Source organism: Microtus oregoni, unplaced genomic scaffold, assembly GCF_018167655.1.
Source record: "Microtus oregoni isolate MIOR12 unplaced genomic scaffold, Mior012 000053F_ref0000044, whole genome shotgun sequence".
Lineage (NCBI taxonomy): Eukaryota > Metazoa > Chordata > Mammalia > Rodentia > Cricetidae > Microtus > Microtus oregoni.
In genome coordinates this window covers 9,117,639-9,144,512 of record NW_024543829.1, presented here as the reverse complement: position 1 = coordinate 9,144,512, position 26,874 = coordinate 9,117,639, and the positions used below count along the sequence as shown (strand labels likewise).

Sequence of the window (26,874 nt, the reverse complement as noted above, 5' to 3'; positions counted from 1 at the left end):
TCCATGCAGGAGGGCGGCTCAGGCAACATAGCAACAGCATAAAACCAGCTTGGGCTCCAAGACCACCTGCATGTCTGTGGTCTCTGCACGTGGGGGTGGAGGCCAGGGGGTCAGGAACTCCAGGACAGCCTGGGTTACCTGTCTTAAAGTTAAGTAAGAAGGGAAGTCAGTATCCAGACTTCATCCTTTGTGCACAGCAAGTGTTTAAAATGTTTTAAACAGAGGTGATGCGATCCGGTTTTCCTTTTCCAAAGGGAAAGACTAGTTCGCAGGAAGAGACTAGGGACAGAAAATCAGGGAGGGGCTGTGAGGTGACAGACAAGATGTGAGTTAGCAGGGTGGGGCTGGCAGAGAAAACTCTCCAGCTTTGGCCACAAGCCTGCCTCAAAACAAAACAAAACAGAAAGTAAAACCCTACCACTTAGAAAGCTGAGGCCAGGCTGCCACAGTGAGCCTGTTTCCCACCCCTCAAAACAGTCACAAATGTCACTCCCAGGCGGGGAGGATGGGTTGAATCCCCATCACAGACTCCCCAACCCTTTCAAACAAAATGGTAAGTGCTCAGAGATAACAAAGGATCACTCACAAATTCCTTGATAACATAGGGAATAGCCACAAATCCCTAAGTTAGGGAATAGCGTGCATAGCCACAAATCCATACTGACAGGAGTAACCAAGTAGATGAACATACAATGAAGGAATTAGCATACCACAATAACTTATCTTAGGGAAGATTCATACAGGGAAGGCAGAAACCAACCAACCAACCAGTGGGGGAAGTCTGAGCAAAAACAGGTTGTCTGGACTTGGAATAGTGATGCACACCCAACCCTAGCATTCCAGAGGCAGAATGACTGCACGTTTGAGGAAAGCCTGGGCTATCTAGTGAGTTCCAGGCCAGCCTGGGCTACAGTGGGACTTAGTCTCAAAAAGTGAGTCAGATGTTAGATCAGGGGTTATGTTTGTAATGTTCTCACGAGCACAGTGAGATTTTTTTTGGTCAACTAAAATAGTGACCTTATAAAAATCACACCCTATTTACAACTCTCTCCGCTTAAGTACCCAGTGGTATGCCCACTGAGGCTAAGGAAGCACTTCTTGGTCTGAGTGACTTTAACTCGAGACTAGGTCAGCGTCTTTCTCGTCACTTGCAGTGCATGTAAACTCACTGTGGTGTTCTAGCTAACTCCAGTGTACTTAACAAGGTTTCGCTGAGCTACATCTGAACTTCAAATTATCAAAATGTACAAGAATATACAAAACTAAAAGGTGAACCATGTGGTGGCTTACACTTCAAACCCTAGCACGTGGGAGGCAGAGGCCGGAGGGCCATCTCAAAAACAACCAAATGCCCGGAAATCATTTCTTTAACTGTCTGGCTTACCTATCATTTCAGCAAAGAACCTTGGCCTCAAGTTCCAATGTGAAGAAGGTCCATGTCGAGATGAGACAGAGAGTAGAGTTTAACACATCAACAAACCACCGTTTATACCAAAGGAAGCTCTTTATTGTAAACAAGGTATAAAGTACAACAAAAAATATTGTGCAAATTGGAACTCATGATTCATCATTTTTTTTAAGAAATTTTTTTTTTCAAGGGTTCAAGTTTGCATGTCAGAAACCTACACCCAAGATACAGAAACAGTTTAAATGGGAGGTATAGTGACAGTTTTTCACTATAGATTTTGGACAATTTACCTTTACTACCAAGTGAATTATCCATTTTACACCAGAACAGAAATACTGTTAGCAGAACTCACTGTTCTAGGCTGGGGACGCAGCTCGGCGGGCGAGCACCTGTAGAACACATGCGAGGCCCTGGGTCTCGGTGAATTCCGAAGGTGCCCAAACACTGTGGTGGTTGAGAACGCAACTGCATCGTGAACGTCGTTTCAAGTTGGAAGTGAATGTTCTAATGACGGATTTTCTACCTATCTATTCCCACAGCCTGAAAAACTCCCATAAATAAAGAGGAAAACTGTCCATCTGTAACGGCCATTAACTTCCTAATTTGAAAAAGCACACAGTGTATCTTTGACGTGAGCATCCTTTATGACGACGTAAAGCCATCTTTCTCAGGAGTTATCTCAGATTCGACATCCCTCCTCATCAATACATACTTTCATCTTCAGGTTTTTTTCCTAAACAAAGTGCAGCGTTATCTTACTTAAGTCTACAGAAAACACATTGGTACACAATTTCCAAATCTACACGAGAAACTGCAGGCAAACTAAAACCTAAAGAAGAGTAAAATGCCTAAATGTTATTAACACTAAACTAAAAAAATGCACGAAAAAAATTGTTTTAGCTGTGCTTCCAAGCAATTAAATTAATGAGGGGTCCACCTCTGGCTCCCCCTTAACAATGTACAGCTGTTCAACTTTAAATACCAACAATAGTGGGGAAATGACAGTTTTAGGTATACTCAATAATAACTACACCCACGGAGGTGACTGGAAGGATGAGGAACAATAACCAAGATAACTCTAGGAGAAGATGGCGTCTCTGTGGGACACAAGCTCATTCCCCAGCTCCATCTCTGTACCGGAACTTCCAGCCTCTAGATTCTTGAATCCAATGCTTTAGAAGAGCCACGCGGCCAAGCTGGCCTCAAGTATAAACTGTAGAAACTAAGTACCAATGTGGACATGATTCAAGATCTGTGCTGACCTCATCCGAAACCTTCAACGCTATTCAAAGGAGAAAAAGCTTTCTCATCTCTTGTGTGGTAAGAAATGAAACCTGCCCTTCTGTGACCTGCCTGCGGCTGAAGCACTGGCCATCTAACCCAGGCTGGCCTTTCCTCAGGCGAGGGGCTTCTGCTTTGGCCCCTGCTGGAGGACCACAGACTCGCAGAAGCATCTTGACACCATCGCTGGCTCCTGACTGACCAAAGTTAGTTCTGGTTCTTCATCCTTCGGCCTGTCACTGTGCAGAGGCGGAGGTTGGAGGTAGAGCGACGTCACTTAACTTGCTCACCTCCATCTGCCAGTTTGGGAGCTTCTTGGCGGACAGGTGGCGCCGGGCGTGCTTGGTCAAATGGTCACTCCTCATGAACCGGCGATCGCACATAGGACAGGCAAATTTCTTCTCGCCCGTGTGTGTCCGCCGGTGTCTGGACAGTTCATCAGAGCGAGCAAACCTCCTCTCACACCCTTTCCAGCTGCAGCTGAAAGGCTTCTCCCCTGAAACAAAGACAGCCAGACGGTTACTACCCCGAGGAACCTCCGGACTGAATCTACCACATCTAGAGCTGTACGAGGAGACATCATTTAGAACTAAAAGCTGGTCACTTTGCAGATCACCGAAGTATATGCTAGACGTGCGTGGCGTGGGGGACACATGCCTTAAGTCCCAGCACTTGGCAGCCAGAGATGATCACACACCCCCAGATGTGTGCTGCTGCTTCTGCCTCCACTCCCCAAGTGTGCCACGGGGCCCAGGGACAAATTTAACAATTTAAAAAATACTTTATCACACGCAAAGCAAACCCTTAGATGCACTCGTTTGTACTTGTGATTGTGGACAAACCCCACGTGCATACTCATCTCTAAGACAACACACACGTGCGCCGTACCTGTGTGTGTCCTCACATGGGCCTTCAGGTGGGAACTTTTAAAGTAGGTCTTGCCACAGCCGGGATGGCTGCAGACGTGACTCCTCACTCTGGAGGAATCCATCTGTGGAGTGACTCTCGCTGCCGAAGGAGAGAATCCGGGCGCAGGGGCGATGGGAGACAGTCTGGTGCCATTGGGGCTTACCACCGTAGGTTTCGGGCTCTGCACAACAGGCTGGGGAACGACGAACATGACGGTGCCCTTGGGCACCTGGGTGCCCATGAACAACACAGGGGGGCAGACAGCTGGTGGCTGGCTGGCTGGAGTGCTGGGGACAACTGTGGTCACCAGAGAGTTGTTTGCAGGAAGGGGAACCATCTGGCAGATGACAGGCAGAGGTGGCACGCCCGCAGTGGGCACTGTGGGTGAGGGGACCAAGACGGACTTCTGCAATGGGGACGCAGGAGCCGGCTGAGACGGACAAATGACCGTCTCTGAGGACGGCACAGCCAAGTCACAGGGCGCGGCACCTGCCTTCTCGTCACCCTCTGCCGGTGCGTCTGGCTCACATTTGGATCTGTTTGGTGGCACGGCCGCGCAGGGTATGTTCTTTCGTGAAGCCTCGGTATTTAGGTGGGTTCTTCTCCGGAAAGAACTGTCCTGATGGCTGAGGATGCTAGCTGCTTTCACAGGGCAGGAGCGGTGGGTACAGAGCTGGGCATCAGCTGTGTGACGGATGACACTGGTTGCCTGAGCCTTAGGGAGGGGAGGGGCCGCCACAGGACTCTTTCCTTCCTCTTTGGGAGGAGCAGCAAGGGGAGCTTTGGGGGCATCGGAGAATGATTTGAAGTGGCCAGTAGATGGCGCTGGTGCCATCAGAGTTGACACTTGAGAGGGTTCAAAGTCAGAGGGGCTGTAAGGCGGAGTCAGACACTACAAAGAGAAACACCAGCAACACCGTGAGAAATAATTCGTTTATGTGAAAACTAAAAAATGCTGCAGTTTACACCCACTTAAGAACACTCACAAACGCCGGGATCGTGTGAAGGTCGGGTGTCCCTGGCAGCAAGCTCTCCTCCTCTGATGTGTCAGACACTGGAGTGACAGGCCTGGCCTCAAGGAATTTCTTGAAACCATGCTTCCAGTCGCAGCTCATAGACACCAGCGCCTCCACAGCCTCGAAGTCACTCTTCTCCGTCTTGTTCCAGGGGTACACACTGTCTCTCAGCTTTTCAGACATCAGCTCCATCTTCTCCTCCTGTAGGAACCAACGTTAAGCTTCATCAGCATTCCAGTTGCTCAGGTGACAGGGGTGCACAAACTTTTTGTTTTTAAAACACGCTTCGACGTTAAAGGATGCCACCTTACCGTAGCAAGGGAACGGAGACCAGGGTTGGTGGGTCCTAAAGTGCAATTTGACTTAAAGCAAACTACTCCCAAGTTAAAAACGTTACATCCAGTTATCTGCAACTGGTAACTTCATTACAAACGGTAAAATAAAATAAATGGGGGGGGGGGGGTCTAGCCAGGCATGGTAAACTATCTATATGTGTAATCTCAGGATGGTGGAGGCGGAGCGGTGGGAAGCTGCACTTCAAAAACAGAACACAAACAATCCAAGCGGGAAAACCCCAGGTTTATTTTGGGCAAGTTTCAATCTCTCCATCTCTATTACTTTACTGGATCTATCCAACACAACGGGACCAGGTAGGCATAAAATCTATGCGCTTAGAATTTGCAAAACAAACAAACAAACAAACCAAAAAACAAACTCCTCAGAGTGCACAAGTTGGCTTTAACTTATTTAAAACACGCCTTGGTAAGAGTTTATGTTTGTGCAACTCCACTAAGAGTTCCTTGAGGTGCGTTTCAAAAGAAACACCTATCATCTCTATTTTCCTTTTAAAAAGAACTTCCAAATCCTTCTGATCAATGCAGAGGCTGCAAAAATTATGAAAAGTCTTCTAAACTGGGGGAGGGGGGCAGAACAAGAGTTCAAGGCCAACTTGGGCCATATAGCAAGTCACTCAAAAAGACAGAGCAAAACTAATAAATACATAAAATTTAATTGTAAAGATAGTCTTAAATCTTAAAAAAAAAACAAAAAACAACAAAAAAACACCCAGAAGTCTATCTTCCTATTGAGGGTGTGGGGGAAACAGACATTATTCTTGGACTTTTACTAACAATGTCATTGCATAATCGTTCGCGCCTTTATGTAAGCTGCCATGCGAAGCCTAAGTGTAAAAAGCCTCTAGGCACCGACGCAAAGAAAGGGGTGGAAAAAAGGCAGGCACGCAGGCAGGGGTGAAGAATGTGCGCCGGGAAGGGAAGCTGGGAGGGGGGCAAAGAGCCGGTGCGAGGCAGGAAAGGGAAGCCTGGCGGGGGCGGGGCGCGGGAGGCCGGCGGGGGAGATCCTTGCTGGCGGGGACCAACGGATGGGGCCGCCCTAACCTCTAGGAGGCTGGCGAGTGAGTCACCGGGAAGCCTGCCCGCCGCGCGCACGTCCCCGCGCCCCGCCCCTGCCATTGGCCAGCCGGCCTGCGGCCCGTGCCAGGATTGGCTGGGCGACCCGGGTGGGCGGGGGCGCGGGGAGGAGGAGGGGGCCGAGGCATGTGAACAAAGCGTGATCAGCGGCTGCTCCGGCCGGCGCAGGAAACGTGAACTGGGAATTGCCGCGCCGTCACCTTTCCCCTACTTCCTGAGCTCGGCCCCCGCCCCCGCTCGCCCGCCCGGGGAGGGGCCGCGGGCGCCGCCGCCAACCGCTCGCCAGTGCGCACCGGGCGGCGCGAGGGCTGGGCGGTGTCGGCTCCGGAGGCGCCCGCCCCTTCCCACTGCCCCCTCCCCGAGCCGCGGTTCCCTTAGGAACCGACAGCAGGGCCGGGCCTCGCTCCCGCCCCTGGCGGAGGCCGGGGCTGGGTCACTCGGGGACGAGGAGCTCCCCGGGTGCACCCTTTCGCCGCCCATGCCCGGGCCTCCGCCTCGGCTGCGGGAGGAGGAGCCGGGTCCCCGCGGAAGCACGACCGCCGCCCTCCTCCCGGGAACGACCGCTCCGAGCCCGGGGCGCTCCGCCCACTCGGCTCGCGGGACCTCGACCCACCCGCGTCTCCCGCAGGCGCCAAGCGCCCCCTCGCTGCTGCTTTCAGCAGCCCCGGACCCCTCGCATTCCGCCTCTCTGCAGGCTCCCAGACGTGCGGGCGCCCACGGGTACGGGCTCCCCGCCTCGACACGCGGCCCCCGCGTCTCGCGGTCCCCGCTCCCCCGCCCAGCTGTCGGGCTCCAAGGCAGGGCCCTGCGCCCCCTTCCCCGCCGAGAGTAATCCATCGGCGGCCACCTGCCTCCCGGGAAGGGAGTCCCCTCCCGACGTCTGCGGGGGTGCGCGCCTCCCCCGGCGCCCGGAGAGCCCGCGTCCCATCCATCCCCCCAGCTCCGGGCGACCCCAGCCGTGTGGTCCCCACCTGGCAGCACCCCTTCTCCCTCCCCGACGAGCAGGCGCCCGCCTCTCGGGCAAACAGCTCCTGAGCAGTCTTTGCCACCGCGGGTCGCGCTCCTGGTGCAGACAGGGGCATCTCCCGCCAGTGCCAGGTGCAGGGCGCCCCCTCCAGCTTAACCGCGCTTCCAGGGAGGCAGCCCCCCTCCTTTCCTGTTCACTCTCCTCGGGTCTCCCCGAGTCGCGCTCCCCGTTGTCTGCTGGACACCCAGGGAAAAGATCGCTGTCTCCTGGTGCGGGTCCCAGGTTTCCTCTTAGGGCAGACCCCTCCTCTGCACACGCCCTCGATGATAGCCCCAGCCTGCAGGCAAGGAATCCCTGCAGGACCCCCGCTGCAGCCTGGGTCCTCGTCAGGCGTGGCTGCTGGAGGGGACTCGGGCTTCGCGCCCCGGCTGGGAAGGACCAGCATCCCCAGGTGACTTACCGAAGCCTGCTGGAGAGAAGCACCGAAGTTGAGCATGGTCGGGCTGCCCGGGTGGCCGCAGGGTGCGAGCTGTGCTTCTCGCTGAGCCTGGCTGTGCTGGCTGAGGAGCCACAGACGGGCGCACTGGAGACACTAGACGTCGACGCCGCCGCGCTCCGCGCCGTCTGCCCCCCTCCCCATTCAGGTAGCCGCTCTGCCTGCCCCGCGCCGCGGGGCGGGGGAGGGGGCGGGGCCTGGCGCCGGCCAATCAGCGGCAAAGGTGTGTGAGGCTTCGTCCAATGGGCTGGCGGGGCCACGCGTGATCAGCGGCTGCCCGACTGCAAGAAGCTCTGTCAGTGGAGCGTGTACACAAGCCGAGGCGCCGTGTTCCCTCGGTCCTGCCCCGGGGAAACTCCGGGGACCACCTGACTCCGGGACGCCCCGCGCCCACCCCTCGTCTCCCAGTCCTCCCGTCCCCGCCCATGCGTGCCTGGGGGCGGTGCCGCCGGCGGGGGCAGAGCCGACAGCGGGCGCGGTGGCGGGCGGCGTCCAGGCTTTGCGGAGAGCCGGCCCCACGTGGGGGGTGGGGTAGGAAGAGGGGGGTCAGGAGAGGGGAGGGAAGCCCGCTCCACCCCGTCCCCCTTGGCGCCCGCCGCGTCCGGGCCCCGCCAGGGAGTGGGCGGGACCCCGAGCTAGCGAGCAGGGGAGGGAGGCGGAGGCCGCGAGCACGGGGCCGAGCCTGGAGGTTTTCTCTGCCAGCGCGGTCCTCGTGGGTCTGTCGTGGAGGCAAGAGCCGGGTGGACCACCGAGCCGGCGGCATCTCGAGCCTTGGCCGGGCTTGGTCGCTCTGAGCCGCGAGGACGGGAGGACCAGGCGCGGCGGCGGCGGGGAGCCTTGTCACTGAGCAGACACCTGCTCGCACTCGCCGCCCACGCCCCGGCGGCGGGCGCTGGCTCGCCCTCCCATCTGCAGCACAGACAACCGGCAGCAGGGCCCGCCTCTGCGCGTCCCTCCCGTCCTTCCTCCTGGGCGCCGGTGTGGGGACTGCGGGAAGCCGTGACCGTACACAGGGCCGGTGGCTTGGCCCGGAGCCCTAGACCCGAGCGCTCGGTGGTAGAACCGAGTTTGAGCTTGGTGCAGTCACAGTTTAAAATACAGTGCCCGTGCGAGCTGTCTCCCAGGTGGACCTCCGCCCTGCCAGGAAACCGCTTGCGGGGATGCGAGGGGAAGGAGAGAGGGCCGGAAGGTGGGATTCATTCCCGGGTCCCTGCCCGCTCCACCACTCCCGGGTTTGGAAGCCGCCCGCGTGCAGCGCAGCAGCCGGGGCGGGGGCTGTGGCCTCCTGGTCCCAGAGCTCTCGCTCCTCTTTGGCACCCCGTTGCCCCGCCCCCCTTGACCGTTTGTGCGGGTTCACAGCAGCTGCTGGAGCCGGAGGCAGTGATAACGGGGCTTGAAGCAAGCTGGAGATTTCTATCTTCTCCCTTGGACAGGCGGGTCGAGAGACAAAAGTCACTGCCCCCCTGCGGGCTTTCTCAGCCCGCACGACTGAAAGGGCTCATGCTGTCCCTGTCACCCCAGGATGGGTAAGGGAGGGAATTGTTTTAGAGACCGCCAACTCTACCACCATCCCATGGTTTTTTCTGGTATACCTAAATTCAGCCATCAACAAGAGTAATGATAATACCGTGGGCCAGAGAGGCCCTGGGTGGGGGTGGGGGAAGATGACTGAATGGCCTCCTGTCACTGCCTGCTCTGAATCCGCTGGAGGAGCGCCAGCTCAGCAACCCAGGCAGCTCTTCCTGCCTCCCTCCACCCGGTGCCCCTGCTTCTGTCTGCAGGAGTGTCCCTCCCTGCAGGCTTCCTTCCGCTTGGGCTGGCCCATCCTGTTGATCTGAGCCTGAAGGGTTGGAGCAGCTGGCCTGGGCACCTGCTGCAGCGCAGGAAGCTTCTGTGTGTGCCCAGCCGGCAGGCCTGCCCGCCCGCCTTCCTGTCAGGGAGCCGCCCCCTGGAGTGGCCACAGCCAGACCCACCAAGGCTGAACCCTGTGACTTCCAGAATGTGGTGCCTGCTGGCGTGGTGCCCCCACTCCCGCTGAGTTGTAGGGAGCATTCCGGACTTGGGGTGACCACTACAGGAAAGATGAGAGAAGGGGTAGGAGGAGCGGGTCGTGGAGGCACAATTCCTGGGGATTCAGAGAAAGCTGTTCCCCAGGCACTTCAGACCCGACATCACCAAATCTAAAACGGTTTCTGTGCGTTTAGAGTTAGTTCCTCATTGTGCATCCAGCCTCTGCCACCTCACTCAAAAACTTAAGTGGGATCCGGTTCATCCCCAGCTCCGTGCAGCTTTGGCGCAGAAACACCTACTTACTGTCTGCTTGGCAGTGTTGTTCTGTCTGCCTGTCTTCACCCTCCTCCCCTTTTGTCTTAGAATCCTGGCTGGCCTGACGCTTGCCATGTAGATCACAGTGCTGGTTAGTTCAGCCCAACCCTCCTGCCACAGCCTCCCAGGTGTTGGGATAATGGGCACCAGGTAGACACCTGGCTAAGGTTTTCACCTCTTGCTTGGATGAAGCGATTCCTATCCGTAATCCCAGGACATCCACCCACGCCCCAGCTTGTTTTCCAGTTCCCAGATTCAATGCTGATAGCTAAGGTCCAATCACAACCCTCCCTACTGAAATAGATGACTGACCTTTGCCTATTACAGGAAATCAAAGGCCAGCCCTTTATGAACTAGGAGTCCCAGGTACTTTCTCAACCTTTCCAACCGTCTGCCAAATTCTCCCCTTGCCCAGAGCCCCCATCCAATAAACACGGTTACTCATGCCTCGGATCATTTATCCACTATTTCCAACGAATGTTCCTGAGAATCTGTGTGTTCTAGGCTGGCCAGTAGATGGGCCTTGAACTCTCGATTCTCCTGCCTCTACCCTCCAAATACTGGGATTACAGAGGTGTATCACCACATTCGGCTTCCCATTAAGGCTTAAAGTTTAATCCCTGCCTTTTATCCCATCATTCAGGAATCAGGTGCAGGTGGATCTCTGAGTTTGGGGTCAGCCTGGGCTACACAGCGAGTTTCAGGTGGAGACCAACTCCTGAGGAATTTGCAGGCTATGGAATGAAATAGGAGTTTTCTGTATGGTATAAAGAGGCTAGACTGTCTTTGGAGAACATAATTTTTTACCCGAAGGGCCTTTTTTTTCCTTTCTGGATTCAGGGGTCTTGCTCCCCTGTCATGCTAGTGAAACCTTCCTTGATAACTGCAGGCTGAAGTATTTGCCTCCGCTCCAAAGCACCTTGTGCTAGAGATAAAGTACTTGTTATGTCATATTGCAAAGCCTATTTTATAATACTGAATCCAGCCCATGGTCCACCCAGATCTAAGCTCCTATAAGATGGTGGCCTCTTCATAATCTCTCCACACATGTACATTCAGGCTGGCCTGGAACTCTCAGCAAGCCTCCTGCCTCAGTGCCCCAAGTGCTAGGATCACCCATGTGAGCGGCTATGCCCAGCCCCAAAATTATCTTTCTTATTTGATATTTGTTCTATAATAGACACTTCTTATGTTTTTTTCTAATGAAGCAAATAAAATTATAGATTGTTTCTGAAGACCTGGGATTACAGACAGAATGTGGGCCAATATAAGAGTGGGCCTGTGTCTTAATCTGTGTTGTTACCAGACTGGTCCTTTATAGAATATAGTCATTTTAGGCATGAGTAAGAAGGGAGCCTTGGGCAGTCATAAGTGGTACCTCAGGTGCTGACCCTTGTTGCTGATGGTGCTTCATTCCCTTCAGTCAGAATAGTGAAGGAAGGTAGCGTTCCCCACTTGAGCTACCTTAGAACACACTGTACCTACTGGGCAGCTTCTCCTTGCTGCTTACAGCCACCGAGTCCCATCCCTGTCATTCCTTCATCTCCCCACCGTATTAGCTGAACACTGAAGAACCATCGTAACAAAAGAAGTCCCTGTGTTGAAGGGACCTCTAGGATCGTGGGAGAAGCAAGTAACTGTAGCCATTGCTACATTCTGGAAGATGCTAAGAGAGGCAATGCACAGGTTTGGGGGTGTCTAGGGAAGTGTCAGAAAAGGCTCCCTGAGTTCCTCATCAAAGCCTAGAGTGGAGAGCACCAGCAGCTCAGTATACTCTAGAAACCTGAGTCACACACCCGAGAAGCAGAATGAGGAGCCTAGTCCTGTGCATGCCATTGAGGGATGTAATAGAACTCACCAGGGATGGTGAGGATGAGTGTTAGTGTGGAGAATGGAGTGTGTGTGTGTGTGAAAGAGAGAGAGAGAGAGAGAGAGAGAGAGAGAGAGAGAGAGAGAGAGAGAGAAACACCAGAGTCAAGGTGTAGGTGGCAAAGATGAAGCCTAAAAAAAGGAAGTAGAGGCAGGTCTAGAGAGGCGAAGACAGAGCTGTAACTTAACTGGATATAGGGATGAGGAAGGAGAGGGTATTGGAAAAGATTGCTAGGTTTTTCTGGCTTATTCACCGGATCTAATGCCACATCATCGCCTAAAGAAGGGACCACAGAAAAGTCATAGGTTGTGGAGGACAGGAAGTCATTGTCAAGTTGGTTTAATTTTTTTAAAAAGATTTATTTTTTTAAAAAATTATGTATACAGGAGGGGGCAGTGGCCACAAGAGGGCATTGGATCCCCTGGAGCTCGAGTGAGGGACAGTTGTCAGCTGCCTGTCTCTGGTGCTGGGAAATGAACTCAGATCCTCTGCAAAAGCAGTCCATGTTCTCAGGCGTAAGTGGCTCTCCAGTCCTGACAAGCTGGTTTAGGGCATGCAGAAATGAGGCTCTGTGTGACACATCAGACAGAGATGTCTAGAAGTAGCGTTGTCTTAGAGCTGGGGTTTAGGAGAGGGCAAAGTGTGGGCTGGTGTAGTAGGAAGACCACTTGCTTGTTCCCGGCTGCTCAACCCCGGAATAACACACAGAAACCATATTATTTACAATATTGTTTCTGGCTAACTCATATCTTAAGTTAACCCATCTATGTATTAATCTATGTATTGCCACGAGGCTGTGGCTTACAGGGTAAAGTTCTGGCGTCTGTCTCGGGGAGGGGGAGGGCTACATGGCTTCTCTCTGACTCTGCCTCCTTTCTCCCAGCATTTAGTTTAGTTTTCCCAGCCTAGCTCTACTCTGCCCTATCAGGCCAAGCAAGTTTCTTTATTAACCAGTGGTATTCACAGCATACAGAGGGGAATCCCACATCAGGCTGGAGATAAAAAGTCAAGAATCCTCAGGGTATAGTGGCATCCGAAGTTAGGAATAGATGAGGTTCCAAAGGAAAAGGGAGAACTAGAGAGAAGCAAACACATGCACACAGGGATGTGCTGGCTGAGGGTGCTGTTCTGTCCTCGTGGGACAAAGTAGAGATGGGAGGCAAAGAAGGGCAGGTGGAGAAGCTGCGGGTGTTGGAAGGAGTAGAGGGAATGTCGGTTTCGTCGCCATGGTATAGTAATTGCTTTTCTCATCCCTGACCAATAATATGACAATAATATGACAAATAACTGACCAATCCAAGGGATCATTTATTTCAGCTTACAGTTTAAAGGGATACAGTCCATCATAGGGACTGCATGGCCCTAGGAACGTGTGATAACTGGGCACACTGTGTTCAAAGACAGGATACAGGGAAAGGAATATGGTGTTCAGTTCCCTTCCTCCTTTTCCTCATCTTGGACCCAGCCGGTGCCACAGCGCTGCCCACATCACAGCACCGCCCACATCACAGCGGGTCATCTCTCTAAGGTTTACTGCAGGGGAACACCCTTAGAGAAACACTCAAAGGCACGTTTCCAAGACAATTGTAGATCTATTGACATTAACAATGAAGATTAATTATCACACTTGAATGTGGTGGCACACACTTTTGATCCCTGCCTTGGAGTGATGGAGGAAGGTCATTGGTTAAATAAAAAGAAACTGCTTGGCCCTCATTGGTTAGAAGATAGGTGGGAGGAGTAAACAGAACAGAACACTGGGAGGAAGAGGAAGTGAGCTCAGACTCCACAGCTCTCCTCTCGGGAGCAGACGCCTCAGAGAGACGCCATGCTCCCAGCTCCCAGGCAGACGCACGCGATGAAGCTCCAACCCAGGATGGACTTAGGCTAGAATCTTCCCGGTAAGCGCACCTAGGGGCGCTACACAGATGATTAGAAATGGGCTAAATTAATATGTGAGAATTAGCCTAGAAGAGGCTAGATAGAAATGGGCCAAGCAGTGATTAAATGAATACAGTTTGTGTGTTGTTATTTCGGGTATAAGCTAGCCAGGCAGCCGGGGTGCTGGGGACGCAGCCCTGCCACCCATATTACTACATTGGAGAGTTCTGAGTTCATGGCCAGCCTAGTCTTCATGGGGAGCTCTAGGACATCCTGGGCTAGTGAGACCCTGTCTCAACAAAAACAAAAAGATAAGCTGTCATACGTGATTTTAAACTTATTTGGTAATATTTTTTATTCTTTGAAAATGTCATAATCAAAATATAGTCTATTTTGTTCCAATCCACCTACCATTTCCTCCCACTCCCTCCAGTGTCCCTTTCCCTCATCTCCCTTCCAGTTTCATGGACTCTTTTGTTGCTATTGTCACTGTCATTTACCTAGAGTCCAGTCAGTGCTGGCTGTATGCACGTGGCTGTGAAGCTATTCACTAGGGCATGAGCAGCCTACCGCAGCCAAGTCCCCAAAGGACAGGGGCTCTCTCTTCTTCATCTCACAACTCCCCTCCTCCTTGGCCAGCTCCTATAGTCCTTTTTTGTTTGTTTTTTTTTTTTGTTTTGTTTTTCAAGACAGGGTTTCTCTGTGTAGCTTTGGAACCTGTCTTGGATGGAACTCATTCTGTAGATCAGGCTGGCCTCAAACTCACAGAGATTCACCTGCCTCTGCCTCCCACGTGCTGGGATTAAAGGCTTGTGCCACCACCACCTGGCAAGCTCCTATATTCTTCATGAAAAGAGTTACTCAGCAGCTCAGCAGATAAAGGCACCAGCCATGCAAGCCGATGACCTGAGTTCTATCCCAGAACCTGCTGTGGAAGAAGAAAACCGACTCCTGAAACTTGTCCTTCGACTTCCAGAGGACAGCCTGAGTTGAGCCCTGATTGTTATTTAGAACAGAAAGGGGGAGATGATGTGGGAGTCCCCTCTGTATGCTGTGAATGTTTTATTATCATTGGTTAATAAAGAAGCTGTTTTGGCCAGTGGCTTAGCAGAGTAAAGCCAGGTGGGAAATCTGAACAGAGATGGAGAGAGTAGGTGGATTCAAAGAGACACCATGTAGTTGCTGAAGAAGTCATCCGCCTGAAATTTTACCCAGTAAGTCACAGCATTGAGGCGATACACAGATTAATTGAAATGGTTTAATTTAAAATATAAGACCTAGCTAGAAATATGCTTGAGCCATTGGCCAAAGAGTGTTGTAATTAGTATAGTTTCTGTGTGATTATTCCAGGTCTAGGCTGCCGGGAAACAAAGGAGCAGTCTCCTTCTGCACACACACACTTTCTATAATTATTATTATTTATCATCATTATTATTATTATCTTTAATTGAAGTCTTTCAAATGCTGATGTGCTGGATCAGGGAAAGACGGTCACCGCTGCTCTCCCTTGGCGTTGTTAGCTCCTACACCAAGATGTCAGGGTATTCTGCAGAGTCCAGTCTTCCAGGAAATCACCCCTGAATGCACGCACAGGAGTCTTCATGGCTGTAAGTGCTAGCTAGCCCTTACAACTGCCGATGCCAGGCATACAATGAGGAGAGGGGAGGCTCACACCAATCCCAAACAACCACCAAAGACAAATGGAACCTGAGAGACGGCAAAGGAAACCATTCTGCCAGTTGGCAAATCATCCAATCACAAAGTGGTCATTTAGCACTGCAGGGCTCCTGTCTAGCGTGGCTCTAACAAGCACAGCTGGGCAGAGCACAAATGAGACCCTGATGGGCAGTGACTGTGGTGCCCTGTGGATGTCTGGGGTTTCTGTTAGGAGCAGAGTCACAGGTCCCACTGACGCTCCTGTGGTTTGTTTCCTATCATTACAGGGAAGAAAATGCTGGGGTCTGGGTAAAGTTCAATAAAAATAAAGATACTAAAACCTTCCTGTCGGCTTCACAGAACCCCTAAATTCTACCCACAAATGCCTGGCATCTAAGACCCTTAATTATCACTCCTGCTTGTCCTTAAAAATTATACTCAAAAATAACAAAAATGTTAAGGATTTTTTTTTTCATTTTGTATATAGGGTTTTTTTTCTTTGTCTACATTCGTGTCTGTGCACCATGTATGCAGTACCTGTGAAGGCCAATGAGAATGTTAGATCCCCTGGGACTGGAGTTACAGATGGTTGTGAGCCACTGTGTAGGACCTGGGAGTCTAGTCTGGCTTTCTAGAAGAGCAGCCAGTGCTCTTAACCATTGAGCCATTCTCCCCACGCAATACCACCCAACACCCTTTAAAGAACAAAAACGGCAAACCCCACTGCAAGGAAGAACTCACTTATTTCTATTCATGCTCCCCCCTCCCCCAAATCCAGCTGTCCTTGGTTCTTAGCCCCTTTGGATTGTCATAACAAACTGCTAAGCTAAGCAGTTTAGAAACAGCAAATATTTCTCGGGTTTCTGAAGGCTGATGATGCTCATTGGCCAGGTCCCACAGGCTCTGGTGAGGACCTTGCATGGACTGTGCCTTCTCATCTTCCAGTGCTACTGTAACCATCCCTCATGACCTACAATGACCTTCCCAAAGGCCCACTTCCTAGTGCCAGCCCTTCAGAGGTTAGGATTTCAACATAAATTTGGGGGTTCACAAGCATACCAACATGGTGCCCCTACCTCAAAGTTGCTTTGAAGGTGGAGAGGGGTTAAGGCTCAAGTGGCAGTGTCCTTGGTCTCAAGCAGACAGCTTGAACCCCTGAGAACCCCAAGACTGGAGACCCCACTTTCAATGGGTCTTTGATCAATCCAAGGATGACCTCTTGGGACTGGGGATGAATGAACTCTCCCTGGGTGTTTAGAGTCTGGTGTGAAGAAGATGGGAGGAGGAGACACACAGTGTGATGTCCGAGCCTGCTGCATAGTCTGCAAACCGATCTGAGGGTCCTTCTGGTTTCCTGTGGACTGTGTAGTTCCCTCAGCAACAAGCCAGGAACGAGCAGCTATCCACGAGGAAATCAGGGGTGCCGAGAAGAGCGTTTGGTAACCACAGAAGCATGGCTCCTCAAGCCTCTGTGTGCTCTGACTGTCTTGGGGCTCCTGCTGAAAGCAGACCTTCTCCCCTCCTCTGCTCATGCTTTTCTTCTCTGTGCTAGAAATGAACCCCAGAGCTTGTGCTTGCTAGGCAAGGGCTGTACCCCGAGCGATAGGCCCTGGGAGTTCTTGAGATAGTTTCTCACGACATTCAGGCTGGCCTGGAACTTGAGATTCTCCTGCCTCTCCTGGGATTACAGGTGTGTTTACACTCAGCTTCGAAGCAGATTCTCATTTAATGGATCCAGATCAGGTCCCAGAATTCTGCATTTACGTCACATTGTGTCCTTGGCGATACCTGAGCTGCTGTAGCAGAGGTCCAAACTTCTCTACAATTATCGTTGCTGTCAGCGTAGTATTCCACCCGATCCTCTGGGCTGAGAATGGTACCGAGTAGGAGGAGGCAGAGTTTATCCAGTGTGGCTGGATTCTGCTCAGCAAGACACTCTGGTCTCTACGTCTCTCCCTCCCTGCCGACCATGGCCAGGCCATGCTGAAGTCAAGCCAAACAATGCTTCTGACCAAGTCAGTACAAGCCAGTGAAGCACAAAGAGTGGGAGCAAAGACTGAATGAGATATTGGCGGCGGGGGGGGGGGGGATAGCTAAATAATCGTATGCAGGAAAAAACAGTTTGGAGTCTTGTCTATCTTGTGTCCGAGTCTTCTGATGTAGCTAGCATTGCTGGTCTGGTATTCACTTTGCAGGCCCAGGCTCAAACCTGTGCTTATCCACCCTGTCCCAGTCTCCCGGGTGCTGGGACTCAGACCTGCACTGGAGTTACAGACAATTGATGACACCTGGAACTGTTTGTGTTTGTAATTATGTCACTCCTCTTGGCCTTGCACGTCAGCTAGTGCTTTCCAGCACGGGTCTTTTATTTTATTTTATTTCTCCTGAATTTTTTTTGCCATTTTAAAATGTTAATTTTATTTTATTTTTATTTATTTATTAAGATTTTCCACCTCCTCCCCTCCCCCCATTTCCTGTCCACTCCTCCTCCCTCTCCCCCCTCCCTCTCCAGTCCTAAGAGAAGTCGGGGTACCCTGCCCTGTGGGAAGTCCAAGGCCCTCCCCACTCCATCCAGGTCTAGGAAGGTGAGCATGCAAACAGACTAGGCTCCCACAAAGCCAGTACATGCAGCAGGATCAAAACCCAGTGCCATTATCATTGGCTTCTCAGTCAGCCCCCATTGTCAGTTACATTCAGAGAGTCCTGTTTGATCACATGCTCATTCAGTCCCAGTCCAGCTGGCCTTGGTGAGCTCCCATTCTCCAAAATATATAAAGAACTCAAGAAACTAGTCATTAAAATTCTGAATAACCCAATTGAAAAATGGGGTACTGAACTGAACAGAGAATTCTCAACAGAACAAGTTCAAATGGCCAAAAGATACTTAAGGTCATGTTCAACTTCTTTAGCAATCAGGGAAATGCAAATCAAAACAACTTTAAGATACCATCTTACACCTGTCAGAATGGCTAAAATCAAAAACACCAATGATAGCCTATGCTGGAGAGGATGTGGAGTAAGGAGAACACATATCCATTGCTGGTGGGAATGCAAACTTGTGCAACCACTTTGGAAATCAGTGTGGTAGTTTCTCAGGAAACTGGGAGTCAATCTACCTCAGGATTCAGCAATTCCACTCCAGCACAGGTCTTTAAAGCAGCCCCTTGCTGGTGGCTCTGTGAGGTGGCTTCCCCCTTTGATTGATTCACTCCAACTAGTCTCCCCTTCTGTCTAGGATTGGCTCGCATCAGTGAGGAGCCAAGAGAGTGGAACTCACAACACGGCTGGGAAGGGCATCGACTGAGCCACTTCTTAGGGAAGCAGTTTGACTCTTTCAACACCTCCCTCCCCCCGAACCTACCGCAGAGTGGTTGAGAACAGAGTCTAACAGCATTCAGCTCTCAGGCTCTCAGGACTTGGGTCAGCAAGCATGATCATGTGAGACTTTAGTAATAACTGTGCAGGGGAGAGAATGGTGGGCGTCCATCCTCAGAGCCTTGTGGCCTTCAGAAAACCCGATTCTAAATTGAATCTGGCGTGTACATTGTCAGGTGGGCCAGGCACCTGCTCCATATAATGTCTATGACAAAGTCTCTTCTGATTTAGAGGCAAGAAACAGTTCCTGCCCATCTGACCAAGGAACTGACCCAGTGACATTATGATATTTCTTATCTCAAATTAGACTGTAATTGGCATTGCTAATTCTAAGTTCTCTAGGAGGTTTTGGTCACGGCCTCTCGCGAGATTTAAGGAAAGCTAGCCTGGGAAGGGGGAAGGGCAACAGACTCTTGGTATATACCTGGTGATCCCAGCTGCTGGGGAGGCTGGGGCAAACGGATCAACAGTTCACGGCCTGCATGGCTACAATACGAGTTAAGGCCAACCTGGGAAATTTTCTAAGACTGACTCAAAATGAAATTTTAATAATTTATTTGTTTTATAGGCATTGGTGTTTTGTCTTCATGTATGTTTCTCTGTGTGTGTTAGATCCCTCAGAACTGGAGTTATAGACATGAGCTGCCATGTGGATGCTGGGAATTGAACCTGGGCCCTCTGGAAGAGCAGTCAGTGTTTTTAACTGCTGAGCCATCTCTCCAGTCCCCTCCAAATAAAATTTATAAAGAAAGGACTGGAGGGCCAGTGAGATGGCTCAGTGGTCCTTGCCACCAAGCCTGACAACATGACTTAAGTCAAGGTATTTGTGATTACAGGTACATAGGAGGAGAACCAATTCTTGAAAGTTGTCCTTGACTTCCACAGTGTGTGGGGGCATCTGTGTTCTCACACACAGTGTAAATAAATAAGCAGTAATAAAGTTATTTTAAAGAAAGAAAAAGAGACAAAGAAAGGGCTGAGGATGCAACTCAGTGGTAGAGTGTCACAGCATTGCAGCGTGGTCGTGCCATCGTGGGTTCGGAAGCCAACACAGCGTGGTCATGCCATCGTGGGTTCGGAAGCCAAAACAGTGTGGTCGTGTCATGGGCTCAGAAGCTAGCACGATAGCATAAAATAGGCCTTGAATTTTCTGCAAGAGGCTATTCTCATTGTCTCTGTTGTTATTGTTTAAGATTTATTTATTTATTATGTATACAATGTTCTGTCTACATGTGTCCCTGCAGGCCAGAAGTTCGCACCAGATCTTATTACAGATGGTTGTGAGTCACCGTGTGATTGCTGGGAATTGAACTCAGGACCTCTGGTAAAACAATCAATGCTCTTAACCGTTGAACCATCTCTCCAGCCCCCTCTCATTGTCTCTGTAATAGTCTGTACTGTCCCTTTAAGAGACAAACCAGCCACCACCCCCCCCCCACCCCTCAGCCCCCTCCCATGTCCACAGAGTCAAGCAGATCTTCCATCCACTTCCAGTCTGAGCTCCTTCCTGGAGAGGCAGCATCTGCCTCTCTCCCTTCTCCTCCCCATAGGGTTCTCTCTCAATCTCTTTGTGCCTCTCCTCCTCATCCCCCTTTCCCCCCCTCTCCCCTTTCCCCTTCCCTTCCATAACCCACAAAATAAATACCTAACCTCTCTCTGCCTGGAGTGCCTATCCGTCTCTGTCTCTCACCTGCCACAGCTCCTCATGGGACTGGCTGACCCGCTGAGGTTTCTCACCCACTGTGCCACTCCCTGTCTGGGACCCTCTGCCCTTCATGGCCTGCTGCCGTCACTCGCGGACAGGCAGTGTTTTATTTTTGCCTTTACAGTCTCAATCACTTTTAACAAAAGTTTGTCTATTTTGTGTTTCTGTGTGGGTCTCTCTTACAGCCCTGGTCTGCCTGGAACTCAGTATGTAGACTAGGCTGGCCCTGAATTCATGAAAGAGCTTCCTGCCTCCCCCTCCCGAGTGTTGGGATTACTAACATGAACCGCCAAGACCCCTAAAAAAGAAAAACATTGCTCCTTCCCCACCACTGGGTAGGGGTCCACCACTCCTATCCAAGTGGAATGAAGACTCCCACAGCTGAGGGGAGAGCAAGGATCCATTCCAATGGTGGTTGAAAATCAAGTTGAGCTCCCTGTGTATGACTGGAGAATTGCTCACAGGTCAGCAGCCCCACAAACTGCTCCAGGGAGATTCTGGTTAAAGTGCTCTAGGAACTCCCCAGGGCTTTCTCTCAAGAAGACACAGCTCAGTGCTGGAGGGGTAGTGCCGTGGTTAAGACAGCTTGCTGTTCTTTCAGAGGACCAGAGTTCAGGAACCGGCACCCACTTCTGGTGGTTCACGCGACCTGTAACTCAGAGTCGAGGGGATCTGAAGTTTCTGGACTCCTTAGGCACCTGCATACAGAGGCGCGTACCTCCAATAGATGCACAATTAAAAGTAAGACTTTCAGCCAGGTGGTTGGGGCAGCGGCGGTGGCACACATCTTTAATCCCACCACTCGGGAGGCAGAGGCAGGCGGATCTCTGCGAGTTCGAGGAAACCCAGTCTCAACCTTCCTCCTCCCACCAGAAAAAAAAAAAAGACCTTTCAAAAGGGTAAAAGAATACCCTTCTCCCTCGGTTTCACAGGACTGAGGGAGGCAATGGGGCCCCTTTCTCTCCCTTCTGCTGAGTGGCTAAGGAGGATCTTTGGTTCCTGCTCACACATCTCCCCCTCCACACACTAAGATAATGGCTACCAAGCAGGGGCACTGAATATGAATTACTTTAAAAAAATGTTTTTTTTAATGAGTGGGGGGAAAGTTTGATTAAAACTTCCTGCTGAAAAGTGAAACTCAAAAATCTTAACATCTATTTTCTGCGGTTTAGTAAATCTATGTGCTAATTCCTAAAGAATGAGTATATTAGGTTTTTAGTATACATTTTAGTTTTCAGCTCTCGGTATTGGCCTTTATGTGTGCTATGTAGTTATTTATCAAGCTACGTCTCCAGCATCAGTCTGTATTTCTGACAAAATTGTAACATTGCTTAGGCTTGTGAAACTGTCACCAAAGAGGCAAACTTCTGCCAGGCATCTCAGCCCTCAGGAGACTGAACCAGGAGAATTGTGAGTGTGTATCTCGCGGTGAGTTCCGGGATAGCCTGGGCTACAGTAAGCTCCTGCCTCCGAAAACAAAGTTGTTCGTGGATCCGTTTTACCAAATGCTTAAGATTTTACTAATTTTAAGCCTCTTTATGGTTGGATATTTCCTTCATTTCCCTTCGTAAGCGTGGTCGTCTTTTCCAATGCCCTGCTTGTTCGTCATCAGAGTTCATATGATATTTATGATATTTATTAACTGAGTTGTTAGGACAGCAAGTGACCCGTCTGTAGAGACCCAGTTCCAGGAGGAGGGGGTGGAGTGATGGCAGCCGAGGGCTGATGGCTTTTGGTGTTGTTGTTTTGGTTTTGAATTTTTATTATTTTAATTTTTAATTGTTTTTCTTTCTTTTAAAAAATATTTACTTATTTATTTTACAATCAAACCATCGTTTCCCCTCCTTCTTCTCCTTCCAGCCACTTCTCTCTGCTAATGTTTTAATAGGGAAATATTTTATAAGTAATTTGTTCATAAACAAATGCTTTTGTTTTATTTGTTTGTTTGCATATTTTCTGAGACAGGGTCTGGTACAACCCAGGCTGGTCTCCAACTCACTATGCAGCTAGAACTGTCAAACTCTTGATCCTCCCAAGTCCTGGGATTACAGGTCAGGCACCATTATCCATGGATATATTCAACTTCCTTCCTTCAAGGAGTTGGGTAGTAAACGCTTGAATAACTATGAATATACATATGTTTATGCCATGTGTCCTCATAGACACACCCTGAAAAGCTAAGTGTACACTATAAAGTGTACACTACTAATACAAATTACTGTACCTGGGGAACTGTCTTGCACCTGAAGCAGGCACATGAACCAAGTTTTAGTTTCCAAGCTCCAGCACCAGGCAGTTTCGTGGCCATTTCAGCATTTCAGCCTGTGTCCCCAGACGAGGACTCTACTCTTTTTAGGTACAGTCATGCTAATGACATCCACTCAGCCAGGGCTCCGGTCCAGGCCCGTCTCAGCACCGCAGCAGCCCTACCGTGTGTCACACAAGATACCATCTCTGTTTTGTAACTCGGTTCATGTGTGCAGGCAGCATTGCCAAGTACCTGTTGCAATCCCTGGCAGCGCTCCGTGACAGGTCTCCACACGCAGAGAGTTCAGCCTGAGCGAGCATTCCTGTGCCTCTGGAGAGAAGGGGGGTGAGATTTCCAGCCCGAACATTCAGAGGCCCAGAGCCGGCGGGGACTCCTCTTCTGACTGGGAAACAAAAAGAGAGATACATCTTACCTACACCAGCCTGGCTCTAGCTAGCTCTCTGTCCCAACCTCTCTACACTTGAATGCCCAGCACCTCCAGGGTCACTCAGTTTTCAGTGTTAGAGACCAAATCCATGACTCCTCTGGTTTGGAAGGCTCCTGGTCTCCAAGCTTATGTCTTCGATCCTGTCTTTATTTTATTTTGATTAAAACTATTCTAGAGTTTTTTGTGTTTGTTTGTTTGTTTTTGCCTCAAGAGGAAGTCTCCCTTTCTGAAGCTCCAACCAGCTGATGTCAGTTTGGTCACTGTGGGACAACTTACTAAGCAGGCAGCGTCCCTCTCTTTCTAGAGCCCGGGTCCTCCCCCAGTCTGTGTGAGAGAGAAGTCACCTGCAAAATGTTGGCTCATCTTAATCACTTCTCAGCAGGCTGGAACCCTAGCAGGGAAGGTTTTCCTGGACCTGAGCATCAATTAGCAAAGTAAATCAGGGCCAATTAAATAAAGGTTAAACACAGGCCAAGAAAGAAATCACTTGGAAAAAGTACTTACATAATCCTCCCCGAGGGAGGCTGTTCCCCCAGATACCTGTGTACACTGAGGTCCCTAAACCTACAAGAAGAGCCCCCTACTATGGGGTGTCACCAGTTGGTGGTCCCATTCTCTGCAGGGCCCATCTGCCTCCTGGCAGAGTGTCTGACAGCTGTCCCATTGGGGAAGCAAGGTTCCTTAACCCTGGCGACTGAGTCTGCAGTCCCCGTAGATCACAGCCTCTCTCTAGGAAATAGAAGTCAGATGTGGTAGGAGAGGCCGCTCCTCAGCAACACAGGAGGACAGTGCCCAAAGGGAGGAGGCAATCTGTCTTTCCTGTCTGTCCATCTGCCTTCCTTCCTTCCTTCTTTTCTTCCTTCTTTCCTTCTTTCCTTCCTTCTTTCCTTCCTTCCTTCCTTCCTTCCTCTCTTCTTTCCTTCTTTCTTTTTTATTGAAAGGGGCATCTGAGCTTGGGCCATTCAGGTCCTTTCTTTTTTGGCTGTTTTTGTCCTCATTTATTGGAGGAAAAAAATCAGCTTAAGACAGCAACATGAAGGAAGGCATAGCCAGGCATGGCAGCTCACTCCTGTGATCTCAGCATCAGAGAGGCTATAGCAGGAGGATTGCCACAAGCCTGAGGCCAACCTCGGCTTCAGAGTGAGACCCCATCTCAGATGGCATGCCCCTTTCTTGCGAGGGGATGGAGTCCTGCTGGGATGCTCCTGTGGGTCCACAGTGTCAGTCACTGGTCCATCCTCTGAGCCTGTTTAAACTCCCCAGACTCCTCAGGTGCTGGGGAGGGACCAGAAGATCTTAGAGTAAGAAAACTGGCGATCCACAGAGGGTTCTCCGCAAAGGTCAGGGGTAGACTACTTTCCTGGTGCGGCCTAAGTCCTGGGTTCTAACCCAGCACCAGTTGGTGAGGAGGAACAGAGATGACGGTGTTCAGAGGGTCTATGTTTGTAACAATAAGATAGGGTGCTGCCTTCCCCTCCTCTCCCTCTACCCCTTCCTTTTCCTCTTATCTTGAAATACTTGGTATGGAACCCATGGCTCAAGCGTGCTAAGCAAATATTCTGCCATTGAGTTACATCCTAGCCCCCAAATAACAGATGAAGGCTTGGTTTGTCTGTTTTGAAGTCCTACTATAATAGCACATGGTAGCCTTGAACTTGCAACCCTCCTGCCTTGGTCTCCCAAATGCTGGGATTACAGATACGCAACACCGTACCTGGCTCCAAAATCAAGTTGCTAAACCTCACTGTTGGGTCCCAGAAGGAAGCTTTTGCTCTGGGGTTCACAACTACCCCTAAAACCTCCTAAGACTCAGTGAGAGTTGTTGAGCCCAGGTGACATTAAACTTGAGGAGTCCAGATATAGACAGGCCTTTCGTACAGATGCGAAGGTCTTTGATCTGGGGTGGGCCCTGGAGGATCTGTATTGTCCTTGTCCTCCTCAGGGGTCTTGACAGCGGACCACACGTGGAACCCCTGGGTTAGATGGTTAGCAGGCCTTTTATGTTGGGTCTCTACAGACTATTACAGACTATTCTCAACTTAGACTCAGTTTTCAAACTGCTTACATCCTGAGCTGACATTCAGTCATTTGGCAAGTAACCGTGAAGGGTGCTATGTTAGACTCCGCCCCCCCCCCCCCCCCCCACTCCACCCAGCCCTGTCCTTCCCACCATCCTCTCCTCCACTGGGTTTTAGAGTGTCAAGACAGCCAAGCTCAAGGCTGCTCGTCTCTTCCACACAAGTTCCCCCATCTGGGCTAGGCAGGGTCTCTGTCAACTTGACACAGGCTAGAGTAATTTTGGAAGAAGGGATCTCAGCTGGGGGAAATGCCCTCACCAGGCTGACCTGTGGGTAAGCCTTTGGCCCATTTTCTTGGTTGATGATTGATGTGGGTGGGTTGATGATTGATGTAGGTGGGACCCCTCCCACAAGGGGTGGGGCCACCTCTGGGCTGGTGGTCCCAGATGATACAAGAAAACAGGCTGAATAAGCCATAAAGAGGAAGCCAGTAAGCAGCCTTCATTCTTCCACGACCTCTCTGCCAGTTTCTGCCCCACTCGAGTTCCTGCCCTGACTTCCTTCGATGATGGACTGGGATGTGGAGGTGGAAATGAAACAACCGTTTCTTCCCCAGGCTGCTTATGGTCACAGTGTTTATCACAGCAATGGGGAAGCCTCACTGAGACACCAATCTGTCCGTTCCCGGACACACGTTCTGCCTGACTTGCCGTTACACCCAGTTCTTTGCCCAAACCTCTTGCCAACAGCACTCAGGGTGGGTTTGGCTGTTAAATATTCACTCATCAAACATTTTCACAGTGCTTTCTACTTGCCAGGCTTTGGCTGTTGACCCCAGGGCTTTGAAGAAAGCAAGGCAAGTGAGGGGTCCAAGGTACAAAATTTAAAGAGACTTATGCTCACAATGCCAGTGCGGGGCCAGCCCGCGGGGCCTCCCCGACTTCAGCACCCCAGGCATTTGTAGGATGTATGCATCATCGATTCGCGCATGATCTTCCTTCCCATCTAGGCTGCGCAGTCTTACTTGATTCTGTTTCTTCCTCCTCTTCCAGCCTCACATCTGCACGCATTCTGCCTAGTCCAAGGTTTTCCAAAACTTGCCCCTGCCCAGCTGCCTGGGAATCCCTGGGGGCACCTGTTTTAAATGCAGCTTCCCTAGTCCCCTCAGTGAGTCTGCTTCTCTCAAGATGGAACTCGACGAAACTTGGGGAGAGGGGTGCAGCAGGACCACCAGCTCACAGCTGATCCTGACCAATGCTAGAAGGAGGTGGGTGGGGCAAGAAAGGCCTTCCTGTGCGTATTCACGGTTCTTTTTATGAGGACAGAACTAGAAGGCACAGGCGGGGCTGCCCGCGGAGGCGCATGCTCCCCTCTGTAGAAAACTGTCCATCAGCATGGCCTTGAATCTTAGCTGAGCCTCTCGCTGTGCCTTCTGGGCTCTTCCTCAACCTCCTCGAACTCTTCCCACGGCTCCCGCACTGTTTGCCCAAGGAGCTGAGGGCGCCACCACCCGTCAACAGCCTTGCAGCAGGGTGCAGCTCTCTGTGGAGTGAGTGGGCAGGTGGGTGTGTCTGCGAGCAGCGGGGGAGGGGGGCAAATGAGGCCGGTGGGAGAGTCATCTTGACCTCCAAGGCAGGTACCTGTCATTTTCACTTGCTCCACATGGTATCCCACATAGATGCCCACATACTTTGGGGTGTCAGACACAAGCTGCTTAATGGTGATCTCTGGAATGGGACCAGTCGATTGTGTGAGTCACCTGCAAGCCTGGCTTGCAGGGTGGGGCATACCTCTGATTTCCCAACTTGTCATTCCCTTGGCTGTATGGGCGTGAGAGCCTG

General features: G+C 51.0%; 1 protein-coding gene across 1 annotated transcript; it reads right to left on the bottom strand.

Moving 5' to 3' along the window:
* Nucleotides 1-1,485: 1,485 nt before the first annotated feature.
* On the bottom strand, nt 1,486-7,830 carry Klf10 (Kruppel like factor 10). Its single transcript, XM_041637751.1, has 4 exons — nt 7,472-7,830; nt 4,585-4,815; nt 3,578-4,490; nt 1,486-3,185 (listed from the first exon to the last, which is right to left on the bottom strand). The coding sequence occupies exons 1-4, from the start codon at nt 7,505-7,507 to the stop codon at nt 2,926-2,928; spliced, it is 1,440 nt and encodes a 479-aa protein (XP_041493685.1). The 5' UTR covers nt 7,508-7,830; the 3' UTR covers nt 1,486-2,925.
* Between the last annotated feature and the right edge of the window lie 19,044 nt (nt 7,831-26,874).

Coding starts and splice junctions, on each gene's coding strand:
- Klf10 (XM_041637751.1), bottom strand. CDS start 7,507: ATGCTCAACTTCGGTGCTTCTCTCCAGCAGGCTTCG. Junction 4,816..7,471: donor CTTCTCTCCAGCAGGCTTCG/GTAAGTCACCTG, acceptor TGGTTCCTACAG/GAGGAGAAGATGGAGCTGAT. Junction 3,186..3,577: donor CCATGTGAGGACACACACAG/GTACGGCGCACG, acceptor TCTTTGTTTCAG/GGGAGAAGCCTTTCAGCTGC.